Source organism: Gallinula chloropus, assembly GCF_964237585.1.
Source record: "Gallinula chloropus genome assembly, chromosome: 1".
In the NCBI taxonomy this organism is placed as follows: domain Eukaryota; kingdom Metazoa; phylum Chordata; class Aves; order Gruiformes; family Rallidae; genus Gallinula; species Gallinula chloropus.
The window spans coordinates 92,916,015-92,930,639 of NC_140085.1; the positions used below are offsets into that span (position 1 = coordinate 92,916,015).

At 42.1% G+C, this 14,625-nt stretch overlaps 1 protein-coding gene across 1 annotated transcript; it reads left to right on the forward strand.

Annotated features, from left to right (window-relative positions):
• Positions 1 to 471: 471 nt before the first annotated feature.
• Positions 472 to 7,326, forward strand: TMEM45A (transmembrane protein 45A; the record flags this gene model as incomplete). Its single annotated transcript, XM_084263638.1, has 5 exons — positions 472 to 661; positions 2,838 to 3,050; positions 3,475 to 3,659; positions 5,858 to 6,003; positions 7,233 to 7,326. 5 exons carry the CDS (start codon positions 472 to 474, stop codon positions 7,324 to 7,326), a joined length of 828 nt encoding a protein of 275 aa, XP_084119764.1.
• Positions 7,327 to 14,625: the final 7,299 nt, after the last annotated feature.

Consider the following 14,625-nt stretch of genomic DNA (forward strand, 5'->3'; position numbering starts at 1 on the left):
GTCACCCACTGGATCTGTATATGACTCATTCTTCCCACACTCATGTATTGTCTTGATTTCTGCTCGTGGAGTAAAGACAAAAAAAGCAGTCTGTGAAAGAACCAAACTGTGAATATTCATGTTCTCTCTTTTGCTTGTACAACTTGCTGGCACGACACAGTGTACTATGGCCTTTTCTTTTTCTCTTAACTTGTCAACTGCCAGCTGCACATTTCAGGTCAGCTCAAAGTCAGGTTTCTTACCCTTGTTCAGCAAAGTTATGAAACTGGGGAGACCAGCTGGAGGTTTTGAACAGGCAGGGAAGATAAATACCCAAACTTATTTTTAAATAAAGGTTGAATACTTGATTCAGTGACACCCTTTTGATCTATGCAAGGAGACACTTTAGAATTATAACCCAGAGAACCGACCTGCTATTCCCATAACCCATCTGCATTTGTTTCACCTTCAGGTGTCGCCTGGTAGATAAACATGGGCAATTTCAAAGGGCATGCCCTACCTGGAACCTTCTTCCTTCTTTTTGGCTTGTGGTGGTCAGTGAAGTATCCACTGAAGTACACCTGTCGAAAAAACAAGAATGCTTGCTACCTTGGTTCTAGGGCAGGATTTCAGCGCCTGGAGTTTGTTGAGGGGATCATTAAAGCTGTCTTTGCCCTGATTGGTAAGTAAGGTGGACTTGGGACAGTCAAAAAAAAGGCTGTGCCTCTTAACACCTTTTTTTTTTTTTTAAAAAAAAAAAAGGACTCTCTGATAAAATATATCTCATTGTATTTTGGAATTCTGTCATTTATACACCATGAATCTAAGAACTAGTGGGATACTGCTATTAATTACACAATTATGACTGTACCATGGTTCCCATCCATAGTGCTCTTCTGGAGCTTAAGGTCTCCTTCACACCCGGCCCATCTATCTGAGTGTTCATATGCTGTTCCCTGCTTCAGGGAGGGAGATCAGATGTTTAGGCAAGTGGCTCCCACACACAGACTGGGAGGACCAGACTGTGGGGTCATTGCTTTCCTATTTTGAATCCAGTTATCTCGGATGTTGCTAGTCTCCACTGAGTTATTGATAAAACATGTAAATACAGATGCTTTGTCATTAATGTCATGAAAAAGTTTAAGTAATCACAAAGAAAGACTGAACTCTGGATCTTACTGCTGCAGGACTGTTGCAACACGGTGGGCACAGAGGAGCAGAGGCATGTTTCTCTTTCTGTTGTTGACTGGCCTGGGTACAAACCAGGGGGATGTTTGAATGAGCTGTGCAGCTGACTGCCCAGTTCTTGTTTACATTCCAGCAGTCTGTATGTTAGCAATTTACCTTTACAGAGTACGAAAGCTAAATAAAAGGGGGCTTGGGTAGCTCAGCACATGTGGCTCTCAAGTTGAAAAAGAACTTAATTTTTAGTGGGTTTAGATTTTTAGATTACTTTTCTTTAAAAACTCAAAGTTGCCTGGTTTCTAATACAGGCTGTGCCAAAACCTTGTTCTTGCTTTTCCTTCCCCTGAGGGACTTGTATCAGTTAACATACGTCAGCACTTGAAGTGATGTTGCCTGTACAGTAGAAACTTTGATATACCTTAAAAATGGTCAAAACCTAAATAATAGCATTCATTTTGAGGTGTGAGCAGGGACGTATTTCCTTCTAATCTCCCAGTCAGTGTCTACATGTAGTTGGGCAGCAAACACACTTATGCAGCATTTTTATTTTCACCCTGAAACAAAAAGCCATTATTTTAACATATGGTACTTCTACTTCCAGTCAAAAGTGTGGACAAGAAAGCCTGTCAAGAACAAACAGTAAAAGCAACAGAAGGAGTAAAACTTGCCATTTCTGTGTTAGGAAAGCTTGAAATAAATGTGGAGAAACATTGCGTTTGTTCTGCAGCATATCTAATTATACAGCAGGATGCTGGCCCACCTTTTATAAACAATACAATTAACTGTAACATCTTAAATGCATAACCTCTTTTAAACTCTTCCAAAACCTCATTGATCATACAAAAGATCTAAAAGCACCTTTCACTTTGCTGGAGTCCTGCAGGCAGTTAGCAAGACACCGAGGGGCCAAGGTAAGGGAAGCGATGGAGCAGCAGCTCAAACCCTAACCTGGCATACATTCTCATGGGACCTTTAAGAATGCTTCATGGCAGAGGGGTTTCTTTTTATGGCTACATAGGAAAAAAAATCCTTTTTGAATTAAGAGGCTGAACTCTGTCATCCTGCATATTGCAGGGAAATGAAACGGTAAATCTTTTCCTGGGAGGACTTTAGCACATGGCATGTTTGAACCGTTGGGAAAGGCAGCTGAAAAATTCAGTCAGAGGACTACTACAATAGCAATTGTTCAAAAAAATTTAAGGAGCACAGAATAGCTATCTCCATTTTCACTGCTGTAAATTGTATGATCCAAACAGTCCCACCAGGAGCAGTGAGGCTGAAGCCTGGTTTCCTCTGGCTTTCCCCTCTCTGGATTATGTGATTTTTACTATATGTCTGAGCACACTCTGTGGTCTTCCCTTCAGTAAAGCAGCTTATTTTTCCATCTACTGCCTATCTTCTTTAAAATGTATATAAAATTAATATCTTTGAAGCTTCTCTGCATTTTCATTTGAGTTTGGATAACCCATTAAAAATTTTACTGGGAATGGCTGAACTAGACAGAAGGGGAACAAGTGAGCAAAGCATAGTAATTGCCCAGATCAGTCCTCAGGAAGCCAGACAGGACCCCAAGCTGACTGGTGTTATACTGTGTGGGGATATATTGTTTCCTGTATTGTTTGTACAAAGACTTACGTTGCAGGACAAAGAGTTACACTTTTTGTATCATGCAGGAATGGTGGCTGAGCAGTTCGTTCCCGATGGACCTCACCTGAAGTTGTATAACTACGAGGAAAAGCACTGGGATCACTTGATGAACTGGCAGCACGCCACCATGTATCTCTTCTATGGGATTTCAGGGTTGGTTGACATTGTGGCTCATGGGACCAACACATTGCCAGTGGCCATGGACAGGATGATGCTTTCCTTAGCGGTGTTTATTGAGGGTGAGTTTACTTCTCTCCGCGTGTGAAACCCATAGGGGTGTATAGCCATAGCCCGTGTGAATGCATTTACCTGAGCAGCAATCACGTGTTGGAATTGTGCTGGAGGCACCCTTGATCTATGTCTTCCGTATGCACAGTGTATCTCGCAGCATCCCTCTTGTTACGCTGAGGAATGAGGCTCTCAGTTTTAAACAAAAGGTGAAAGAGCTGTGGCTTTCCATATAATTCCCTGGTCCGAGTGCAAGCTCTTGTATACTCAAGAAGTTTACAGTATGTAGGCATCAGTCTCAAAAAATTACTCTCAGTTTAACTGAGAAGGTGATACTGACCTAAGGGGAAACGTTAAAGATTCACTGTTTTCTAAAAGCAGATGAAGGCAGCTCACAAGGAAATAACATATCTTCAACTGATCAATTTATTCCAGGTTTTCTCTTTTGCTACCACCTTCATGGGAGAGCCATGCTGGATGTTCATGTTCATCAGTTACTGCTATTTGCTATCTTCGGAGCGGCTGTTTGCATATTTCTGGAAGTTTTCTTCCGTGGCAGTATTGTGCTAGAGATGCTCCGTACAAGCCTCTGCATATTACAAGGCAGCTGGTTCTGGCAGGTAGGTCACTCTTCTGCCTTAGGAATGTCTTCCTTCACCAAAATGAATCATCTACCCCTTTGCAGATGTTTCACTGCTGATATAATATGCCTTTTAAACACAGAACTCAAAGGACTTATAGCAAACAATGCACCTTAGTGTCCTTTTAAAGAGATAAAACTAGTTCCCATAACTGTTTTACAGGCGAAGAAGCCATTTTAGTTCTAGTGTCTTTCACTTGAATCAATAAAAAAGCTAAAGTGGCTTTGTTGAGCTCTCTTCAACTTTGAGACTGAACAACCCCTCTGATCTCTGTAGCATCCTGTTCAAAACTGGCCAGCCAAATGGCAGTGATTTTACAGCCCGGCAATACAAGCAGCTCTTTACAAAGCCAGTCCCCACCATCAGCTGCCGGGGCGGTGAGTAGGTGCCCAGTGGGACACTGGACAGGTGAGGCAAAGCACCCGTTGACATCATGTGATGAGGAACGAAGGTGCAAATTATCTTTTATGTGGGCCGCTTCTAGCTACTTTCTGAAAGGCATTCCAACACTGTCCACTGATGTTTAAAAGCTATTTGTGCTCCTGGTCCACATGAAGAGACTGAGTGGTGTAAAGCCTCCTGCTTTTCCAGCCTTTGGGAAATTGAGCAGAAAAAGCAGCAGTCCAAGCCTTTGTATTTCAGGGATGCGGCTCCCAAAAAGACTCCTCAAAATGTATCTGCCATGCCTCCACTTACTTGTGATTCCATCCTATTAATAGATATTTGATAGCAACCCTTTCTCTGCCATCAAATAAGGGAGACAATTTAATGAATTGTTGTGATCTTGTAACAAAGAAATAGGAGCGTCAGTGCCGATGTGTGTTTCATCTTAAAGCAGAGAACTGAGGTCTCTCCAGTGATTTTTCTTTCCGGCATGTCTAGACTGGCTTCCCTTTTTTATATGCTGGCCAGACACGATTAATGAAAAACCTTTGCTGTTCCTTAGGAGAACTGGACACTCAACACCAAATCAAATATTTAAATACTTGCTCTGGCAAGAAGACAGACCTCTGAAACGGCAGTATGTTTCTATAAGTGAACTCAAGAACCTGGTGGTGCAGCACTTGGTGTTTTATTTTCTTGCTTGTAAACTTTTCTTCAGTGATTTAAGAAGCTTTGCATAAGAGTTAGACGCAACCGGTTATTCTTTGTTGTCTGCTCCAGTCTAATTTTAGAACAAGTTACTTCTTTAACCCCAGAGACAATGTGTTTTTTGTTTCAAAGTAAAAAAAAATGAAGAACTAAAAATACAAGAGATTTAAGTGTGGCTTTTTTCACACCCGCATCAAACTTCAGCTGTATGTGTGACTGAAAACCACATACTGGCTTCAACATGACAGATTTGTGAAAGGTAAAGGGACTTTCTTTCTGCATCATCAACACCCTCATTCATTGAGTTCTCTGCATGGAAATGGAGAATGCACTCTTCCCCTCCTCATTCCTCTCCCCCAGCTCCTAAATTCTCAGCTAACCTGCTGAGTTGTGACTTTGAAGAGTACTAGGCAGTAAAGAGAACTGGTGCTTGTCAAGGCAGACCCTTGTGTATCCACTGGATGACTAGTTTCCCAGCTTCTCCATTAATCTGAATTTGATCTCTCCCAGCTTTGAATAAACAAATCAGCTATGTGTTGCACATGAACTTACAGCCTTGGGTGACAAAGCTCTGTTTGTATGTCATTTCAAAACCTGACCTTTTTCCTGGATGACCCCGAAGAAATAGACTTATGGGTTGCCTTTATTTATGAATTTATTATTCATCTTCTGAACCATGTTACACATTCCCAGACGCTGATGGGAAGAAGCGAGTCAGTGCAAATGGCCGGGCTGGGTTGCTGGTTGGTGACGTGCTTGCAGTGCAGCTCATACATGGCTGAGCACCAGCCCCTGTCCTTACAGCATCTAATTGTGATCACTGCAGGACTTGTTGGGCCAGCTCCTTAATTTGCTGGGCAAGAGCAGGGGGTGTCTGGGACTGGCTCTGCATCTCCAAAGGCATTTCTGCACAGAAGTGTGTAAAATGATCCATCGTATCCGAGTGCAACTGCAAAATTGGTTTTAATAGCAATCTCAGAAATAATCAGCATTATAAGTAAATAAAATGTCTGCCTTGTGATGGGTAGCATAATATGGCATATGATATACATCAAATGATGTTTACTAAATATATTTTCTTACAGATTGGGTTTGTACTTTATCCCCCAAATGGGAGCCCGGAGTGGAATCAGATGGATCATACTAACATGATGTTCTTGACCATGTGCTATTGCTGGCATTACGCCTTTGCTTTTCTTATACTTGCAGTGAATTACACAATCGTCAGCTGGTAAGTTACTTGAAACAGTAAAACTTTGGAGATCTGTCTATTTAACCCAGCAGGAACTTTATTTTAGAAAAGTCTCACAGACAAATTAAAAAGTTTCTACAAAGTAATTGTCTTGCAAGGTAAAAACAAAATAGATACTGCTAATCAATGAAGACAACATGATTCATTGCTTCAGAAGAAAGGGAAAAAGCATTGATAATGCACAGTTCTCACATAAAAAGAACTCTTTTTGATAGTCTTCCACATTTGCAAGTGCATAAAAAAGTTGTAAGGAGGAGAGACCTTTTTACCTACAACACCTCTCCCAGTGCTCATTTCTACTGAGTGGCTCAGTCAGCAGGCTTCATGGCTTAACTTTGAAGGCTATTGGACAGGCTTCATTGCTAGAAACTTCCTGTGATCAGACCTGATTTCTTTTCCACTAGCCGGTTTCATCCCTTTACCAAGACTTTGCCTGCACTGTCCTAAAACATGCTTCTCACCTATTGCTTTACCCCTACCATCCTAATATCCCTATTTATTCATGCTTTGGCCATATGTAGTTCTTATTGTCTTGCTTTTGCATCAAGGAGGTGCCATGTAGTTTTGGATCTCAGTCCAAAAGACACTGACACTCAAGGCTGGGTACCCGGCTTATTGTGTAAAGGGTGGCAGCTATAAAGAAGGTAGCAGTCTTACACCCCTTCTCATGCTGGGAACAGCAGCTGCTGTGGCACTTAACAATTCCTCCCCTGGTTGATCATGGCATGCTGCACAGTTCCCATCCATGCAGAGGTTGGCCAGACTCACTCTTTGTCACAGCTTCTAGTGCACAGCTATCAGTAGCTGCACAACATTGAACTTTATAGATGTTACACCAAGGTTTGCTTAAGGTGTCTGCTCTCAGATGTCTCCATAGGAACAAGATCTTGCAGGCAGTACATACAGGTAGTATCATTGAAGGCAGCACATACAATGTCAGGGTACATGCTTGCACTGTATAGTGGTCACTCATGCTAAAGTACAGCTATCTACAATTAAAGTTTGGGGTTAAATTCTGACCAGACTGTGTTGCAATCGCTATCTCCTCTTCACAATGTCACTCACAGTACCCCACTTCGAGTCTTCACAAATCAATCATCCTAATTCCTCAAAGACATGCAAAAGTTATTTTTTTTTTTACCATGTAAAAATGACCAGATGAGCCTTTGAGTTACTTCTGACAACTCTTTTTTTCCTGTTGCTTGCAGGGCAGTTCGCTCAAAGGTTAAGCGGTCGCAGCCCATGGAAATGGGATTACTGAAAACATCTGAACGAGATCAGGAGTCAGAAGATGACATCTAGTAGGAATACGGCTTGAGTAGTTTACCCACTCTGCCATTAGGCTAATCGATCCCTCATTTCTAGATGGGTTTTTAAAAATTTTTTATGACAACTTGCTATGCAAATATCATCCCCTGAGTACTGTCTACATATACACAGTCACATCTTTATTTGTGAAGGGTAAGCTTGGTATTGGTTTGTGGTGGTTGCACTAGTACCTTGCTTATCACTTGTTTCAAAGAAAGCCATCCTGTTAGGCAGACTTGGAGTGGATGGGATAGTACGATGAAGTCTGCATGTTTGCCTCATTAAAAGCTAAGCAAAACGTTTTCCAGCTGCTGCTGAACAGACTGTTTCCATAATTAGAGTGTCCAAATAAGCGTGTTTGTTGCCCCGCAAGTAACTGTGCATAACTAACTATGCAGGCCTGGAAGAGAGGAGGAGAAGGTAAAAAATAATCGGCCTTGCAGCTGTCTTGGATAACAAATTCACGTCTCTGCCTGTAGCTTTATGTTGTATGGGAAGAACTGCTCACTGCAAACCCATTCAGCATTTCCTTCAAAACTGTGTAGTGTGTTTGTTCACTTCCCTAGAGAAACTACCAAGCTTGGTAGAAGGACCAAAGAGGTGCATGATAACCAAAAGCCACGTAGTTATTCATTGTCTTGCCTGTATAGTCCTGCCTATCTGCCATCGCTTGACTTTGCCAGGCAGTGAAGTGACTCTCTTTTCCTTCAGCACCTTGAGCAAACTTTTGCCTGGAAAGGCCCAAGGATGTCTAGTGTGCCAGCACCCAGCCACAATCCAGTTGATTTCCCTAAGTTGTTTCCTTGCATTCAGTGGAGTTTGGTGGAGTTTCAGCAGGGTTTGTAGCAGACATGTAACGGGACCCAGCAGCTGGGTCAGGAGCGCCTAATACTGATCTGCAGGCAGGGCGAGATGGATTTGCACCCTCCTCCCCATGTTGCCCCTGCAAGCGCCAGGCAGTGGGCACAGTGCTGCACGGTGAGCCATGGGAGGGCAGGTGGTGCCTTCAGAGGAGCTCCATGCCCAGCTACCCACAGCAGTGAGTAACTTAAAAAAAAAATGTAATTATTTTAAAAATTGTATTTATTTTTTCCACTAAAACTGAAGTCTTGATCCAGTGAAAAACAGTGCCCCCCATCTCCTCCTCCTCCTCCAAGCTCTCAGTGTTGCTTGGGATGCATTCTCAACAAAAGGGAAAAAACTGATAATGTGGCAAAACCACACCAGAAACTGGTGTTATATGTAAGCACACTGCCCTTATGGGGTGGAATTCTGAAGCATCGCTGTGACTTTAGCACATCTTTTGAAAGACTTGCATGGGCAGCTGGGCAGGAGGGAGTTCTTGCTGTGTCACTGCACGTATGCTCTGCTTTCCAGAGGACTGAGCATGGAGTGCATGCTGGTGCCCATGGGCCATTTGACCCATCCATCAGTGGTAAGGTGATCACTCTGGAAAACAGACCTTCCCTTTAAAACATCTCCTAAGAATATTCTTTTCTAATTATTTTCACAAACGGGCTAGTGCAGGACAACAAATCCTGTTCAGATAGTACTGGTGTATTGGGTTTGGTGCTTCTAAGGGAATTCTGGACTCTGGTAGATGAACAAGAGCTGTAGGATCTGGTCGCTCTAGCTTTGAGTTTGCCCTGTATTTTCTTCAGTGTGAACCAGAGGAGGTTAAAATTCTTAATTGCAGTAAGCTGACTGCTTAAAAAGATAGGCAGTAAAATAGTGTGTAGCTCAAAGGGATCTTAAGACTCTGGAGGAAAAAAACCCCAAAGGCTTTTTTTAAAGCTATTTCGCCTTCAATACAACATACATAATCACTTCATTTTTAGGATCCACCCCTTACCTTCTCTTCTTCAAGGAATTCCTTCCTTAGCTGCAGAAGCTGTTAATGCTGATTTTAGACTGCCAGGCTTATCAATGCCTTTCCAAAATCATTGAGGGACATCTTAAAAAAATACTTCGCTTCTCATAGGTAGGAACAATGCAAGTTTCTGCACTGCTTTTCTTTCTAAATTGTATTGAATACTGTACAAATATGAAGGTGCTATATCTCTAAACTAAAAGGATAACCTTTGCAGGAAGAAAAGTGTGAAAACTGGCTGAGCTTTGACATATCTTCTTAGAAGACTTCAGTCGGTAATTTCTTTAAATTGTTTTAGAACTTTGCAGAGTATCGTGAAGTGACACTTGTGACCAGGTGTCAGGTTATCCACACGAATCTCCTTTGGAAAGCAAGAGGAGTTGACTCACAGACATTCCTTTGTATAGAAACGTAAAATGAAAAAGTGCAGATGTATTGCTGAAGATCACCACTCTGCTTATTAATTGTCCTTCTGCAATGCCTTTCTCTGAAGGGCCTTGCAGATTTTGTCAAACTTTAATGAAGTCTGTCTCAGGACATTCTTGCAAGCTAGGTATCAGTACAGCATTTTTGTAGCTCCACATCTCATCTGTGCAGTGGTCTCACTGCAAACTCTGAATTAATTGATATTTACTCTGCTCTACAAGTCAAAGGCTGGAGTTCCATTACTGTGGTTCCACTAAAATCAGGCTTTTGTTGGCATATGCCAGAAGGAAGCTCCAGGGCTTTGCTGAGGAGCTTGCTTGTTAGTTGCAGTGGGGATACACTGGCCAAATGCAGCATGTCAGTACTGCCAGCTGCAATCTTTCCTTCATTGCACCACATCACTCATCTCTGAATGGTTGGGGTTCTTTCAAAGGGCAGAACTCGTTCTTCCTGTCAGCCTGGTTGGGGCATAAAGCTTCTGCAGTGCTGGGCAGTGAAGACAATGGTTATGTATCAAAGAGAACTTGGGGATTATTACAAGTCTATCATGATAAACCAAAATCCGTTGGCGAATTGAGCCTCATGGGATTCAATCACCTGACTGAGCTGCGAACATAAAGGGTGCTTGGCAAACTCTCCTTTTGAAAAAACTGCTTTTTTGGAAAGTAAAAGTGCCAGTACTCATATGTGATGGCCAGAAGAGTGGCCATCTGCCACTGTGACCACCTCAGCCTGCCGGCTCTGCCTCTGTCTTCACCTGCACCTGGGCATTAGCCCAGCAGAAGCTGCAGGTCTCTGCGCTTTCTTGGGAGAAAACCTGAGCAGGACTCAGCCTGCTGAGAGGTATCACCCATATCTTCCTCTGCCTCCCTGCTATGAATCTCCTGTAAGTGTTCAGAAAACTGGATGAATAAGCCCATCGGATGAATCTGATGGTTTTGGTGCAACCATGCTTAGCAAAGATGCCTTTAAAGAAGCCCAACCTGCAGGCTAATGCAGTATGTGATGTTGAACTGTAGGGATGGCTTCTCACAAAAGCTCTTGCTTCATGTAAGAGAAGGTGGCATTGTGTTATTACGCTTGAAGAAATGGAAGGAAAACAGATACTGAAGCCTCAGATAAACAGCAGCCTCTTAGATATAGTTTTTCATACACATACAGAGTGAGTAGCATAGTGGGGTTTTGTGCCTGATGTCTTCTTGGTGCCACAAAGGAAAGAAACACCCCATTTCAGGGTGGATTTTTGCTACGCAAAACACCCAGTCTATTTTTCTCAAGCAATGTCCTAAAGAGATGTCCAAGAACAATGAGACACCTATTACAGTGAAAAAGATCCAACCTTCAGCACTTCATTAGCTTTTACTTGAGTTGAATGAGTGGAGGGGGAGTCTGACAAGTTTACAAACACCACTCAGAAAAAGGTAGCTGCTTTCAAGAAAATTTAAATTATTGTTAAATACCGGTGCCTTTGAAAAACTATATAGTAGTTTATAACAGATAAGATATGCCTGTAATTTTATTTAAATAAAATTGATTTATTCCTATAAGATGTCTATTCATGTTTTCAGGGGAAAAGATATAACTATTTATGGGGCAGGATGGGGAGGGATAGGCGTGTTACTCTCACCACCCATCCAGACATTTGAACAAGTTCCACTTCAATTCAGGAAAGGTCAATGCTGCCTTGTCAAATTCCCTTGATTCTACTATTTAATTGTCATTTGCAGGTGAAAAAAACTCTTTCTGAGCTCTGGGCAGTAAGTAGAGCTTCACAGGTCCACAAAAGTCAAATGCTATGGAAAAAGGAGGTCCCAGCTTTGGATCTGGTCTCCTATGTCACACATAGTGGGGCAGCCAGCAAGCCAAATAGACAGAACAGCATGAACAGGATCTTTCTGTTCTGGCTAGATTAATAATAAAAAGATCTAGGATTTTATTTGATTTGTCTCCCTTTTTCCTTTAAAGAAAAAAACCGAACAGTCTTCTGCTCTTAGATGAAAATGTGTTCTGAAAGGAAAGAATTAGATACTTGAAGAAATGTTGGCAATTACAGATTTTGTTCACTTCATATTTTTTACCAGTTTATAAAATTGAAACCAGAAACCATACCTGACATAGTTTTGGCCACTTCCTGACTACATTTTGGAGGTAAATTGATTACTCATTAAAGAGTTCAGTCCCATGGCTTGCTTTCATCATTTCATGGATTTGATATCACTTTGCTACATATCTGTCAGAGTGTTTTTTTGTCAAGTATGGAGAATCTAAGGTGGGATCCACATAAGAAAACTTCTAAATTTCTCCAGGACCAGGTAAGGGAAAAAAAAAAAGTTGGCACTGACTAATTTTCTATTTCACCTGGTTGCTTGCAAATCTGAGAGAGCCACTTAAGTCTTTGGAAAACTGCCAGTCAGAAATGTTAAAAACCTAGAAATAGCTTTAAATAAACCAACAGGGGAATCAGCCACTTTGAATTAGAAAATCAAACGTACCAGTGTCATGGTTGGGGCTGGTGTCATCTGTCTCCAACCACATAGACAGAATGACTGCTTATGCTCATGGTCAGCTTCAAGGAAAAGCTGGTGACATACTGCACACCCTGTCACATTCAGGCAGTCATGTAAAAGGCGCATTTTGGCATTGGCTCTGCACGAGACAGACCACCTTCAGTGTGTGGCAGAAGTCTGGCCACTCAAAGGGATGACTTGGGACCTCACGGTTGCATTGGTGTTGGGGTGAATCCGCGGGGGAGACACTTATGGATGGTATAGGGACTCTGGTCTTGGGACAGCCTGAGCTCAGAGACCTCACTCAGTGTTGTCAACGGTCTGTGAAGGAGTCGGTAGCCCAAAGAAAAGGAGGGTGAAACCTTCCCCTGGACCTCCAGGTCACAAGATGTTCTCAGGGAAAAACAGCATCTCCTAGCTAGCAGCTAAAGGCAGGGCTGCTCCTGCAGTTTCTGAGTCCCTGACCACACTGCTAGGTGCACCTCCACTGGCATTTTAGTCTGGATCAAGAGTGCTTTGGACCTAACTTAAGTGTCAAGGTTTGCACCATAGAGAGGAGTCTGAGTGTGGGATCTGGAGACCCTTCGTTGGAAACAAAGTTCAATGGTGCTTTCCAGCATCGTGCCCCATATTCTCCAAACACCAATAGGCATCTTCATCCCTGGGACAAATCTAGAGTTTAAATTGCCTGTAGCATGGAACAGCTGTGCTGGAGAGGTCTACCCCTTTGGTACCACTGAGAGAAGCACACACACACGGGTAAGGTGAGGAGTCTGACTGACTGGAGGGAAGGAACCAAATTAAGTTTTATCATGAGGATAAGGGGGCTAAATGTGCCTTTCTTCCATTTGTGCTATCTGCATTGCTGTAAAGTTTAGTAACTGCGATATTTCTTCTATATTCTGGAGAGAAATACTTTTTTCTTTTTCCTTCTATTCAAACCTAACTTGAAATAAGGGTAAATGTGACAGGAAGGGATTTCAGTCCTACATTCATTCCTAAAACCGAGGCACTAGAAACACTGGCGTATCTGGTACCTTGAAGCTCTCCTCCCATGTGGTTCAGTTCCTCTGAACTACAGCAGCTGGGGTCGGTGTTACCGGTACAGAAATTGGTGGAAGAATACGGAATAGCTTTTTTATCCAAAAACCCCTTTAGCATGTGCAGTAGTGACAACAAGCCTGACTCCTAAGGACAGCGCAACAACAGCACATCTGTTAAAAAGGGAGAAAGACAACTGGAAAAATGCTGGGCACTCCCCTTTAAAATCTATTCCAGGTAAAATATGTGCTTGCTCAGAATATGTGGGAGTGAAAAGCCTAGTATTTGTCAAACAAGGTGTAACTAGTCCTCAGATGACTTTCAGAACAGGAGTTTCTAACACTTTGCTATGTAGCTGTTGTAGACTTCTATATTTGATACACTTTTTAGAATGAAAATACATCTTCAAAGTATTTGGAAAACATAATTATAAATCCTACAGCATACTTTGCAATTTGATTCAGAAAGAAATCTCTCACATATACACAGCTCAGATTTAATGACAAAATATTCTGCAGGTGATGGCACCTAAGAGGTCAATATCACAGTAAAGGCATGAAATTGAAGGAGAAATGGTTATATCAACATATTGTGGCTACCAGCCATTGAGTCCTTGAGAAGGAGAAAGAAGAAATGGAAAATAGACTGCAGATCTATACAACTGAAGAGCAATTAAGCAACTAGAAATCTCTCCCCAGCACACTAAGACTATGGGAGGGGAAGCTGCGTTCATGGTGTATGGCATTCCAGTCTGGTCCAGCCTTATTTACCAGGGACAAGGTTTTCAGACACCCTCCAGGACTTTTATGGCTCCTGTGTGGCAGCCACAGAAGTAGTAATGCGGATTTCCTGCTGCTGACGGGAGCGACAGCGGGAGTGAAAGCCTGCACTGCTCTGCTGGGCTTTTACTGGTTTGTGACTCTGACTCAGACAGATGCAGTTGACACATAAAAGAATGTCAAAGATGGTGTTTACTGCTGGCACCACACTTCATTCAGGCTTGAAAACAAAAAAAGGAAAGGAAATAAGAAACATCTGGCTCTAATTAAGGCTTAAAAGAAATGGCAGAAAGCAAAAGAAACATATCTAGACACTTAAGAATGGCTTTGTCTCCCTGCAACAGCATCACTTACACAAATTTGCAAGTAATAAAGCTTTTTTTCAGTTGGATTATTCTATCATATAAACATGTTTTAATAGTTTCAGAAATGAAAGTGTACTGTCCTTTGTCATGTATATATTGTTTTGGTTTGTTTCTTTGTGCTGTTTGTTCTTTTCTTTGTGCTTTATACAAAATATTCATGTCAAGTTAGACGTTCCCACTTTTTTGCTCACAACCCTACTTCCACTTCCCAGTTGAGAAACTGTTGTCCATTTGCGAAACTGGTGTGTAACCCAAGGTTATGCACTCAAAGTATTTTATACATCTAAACACAACACACTGCTCAA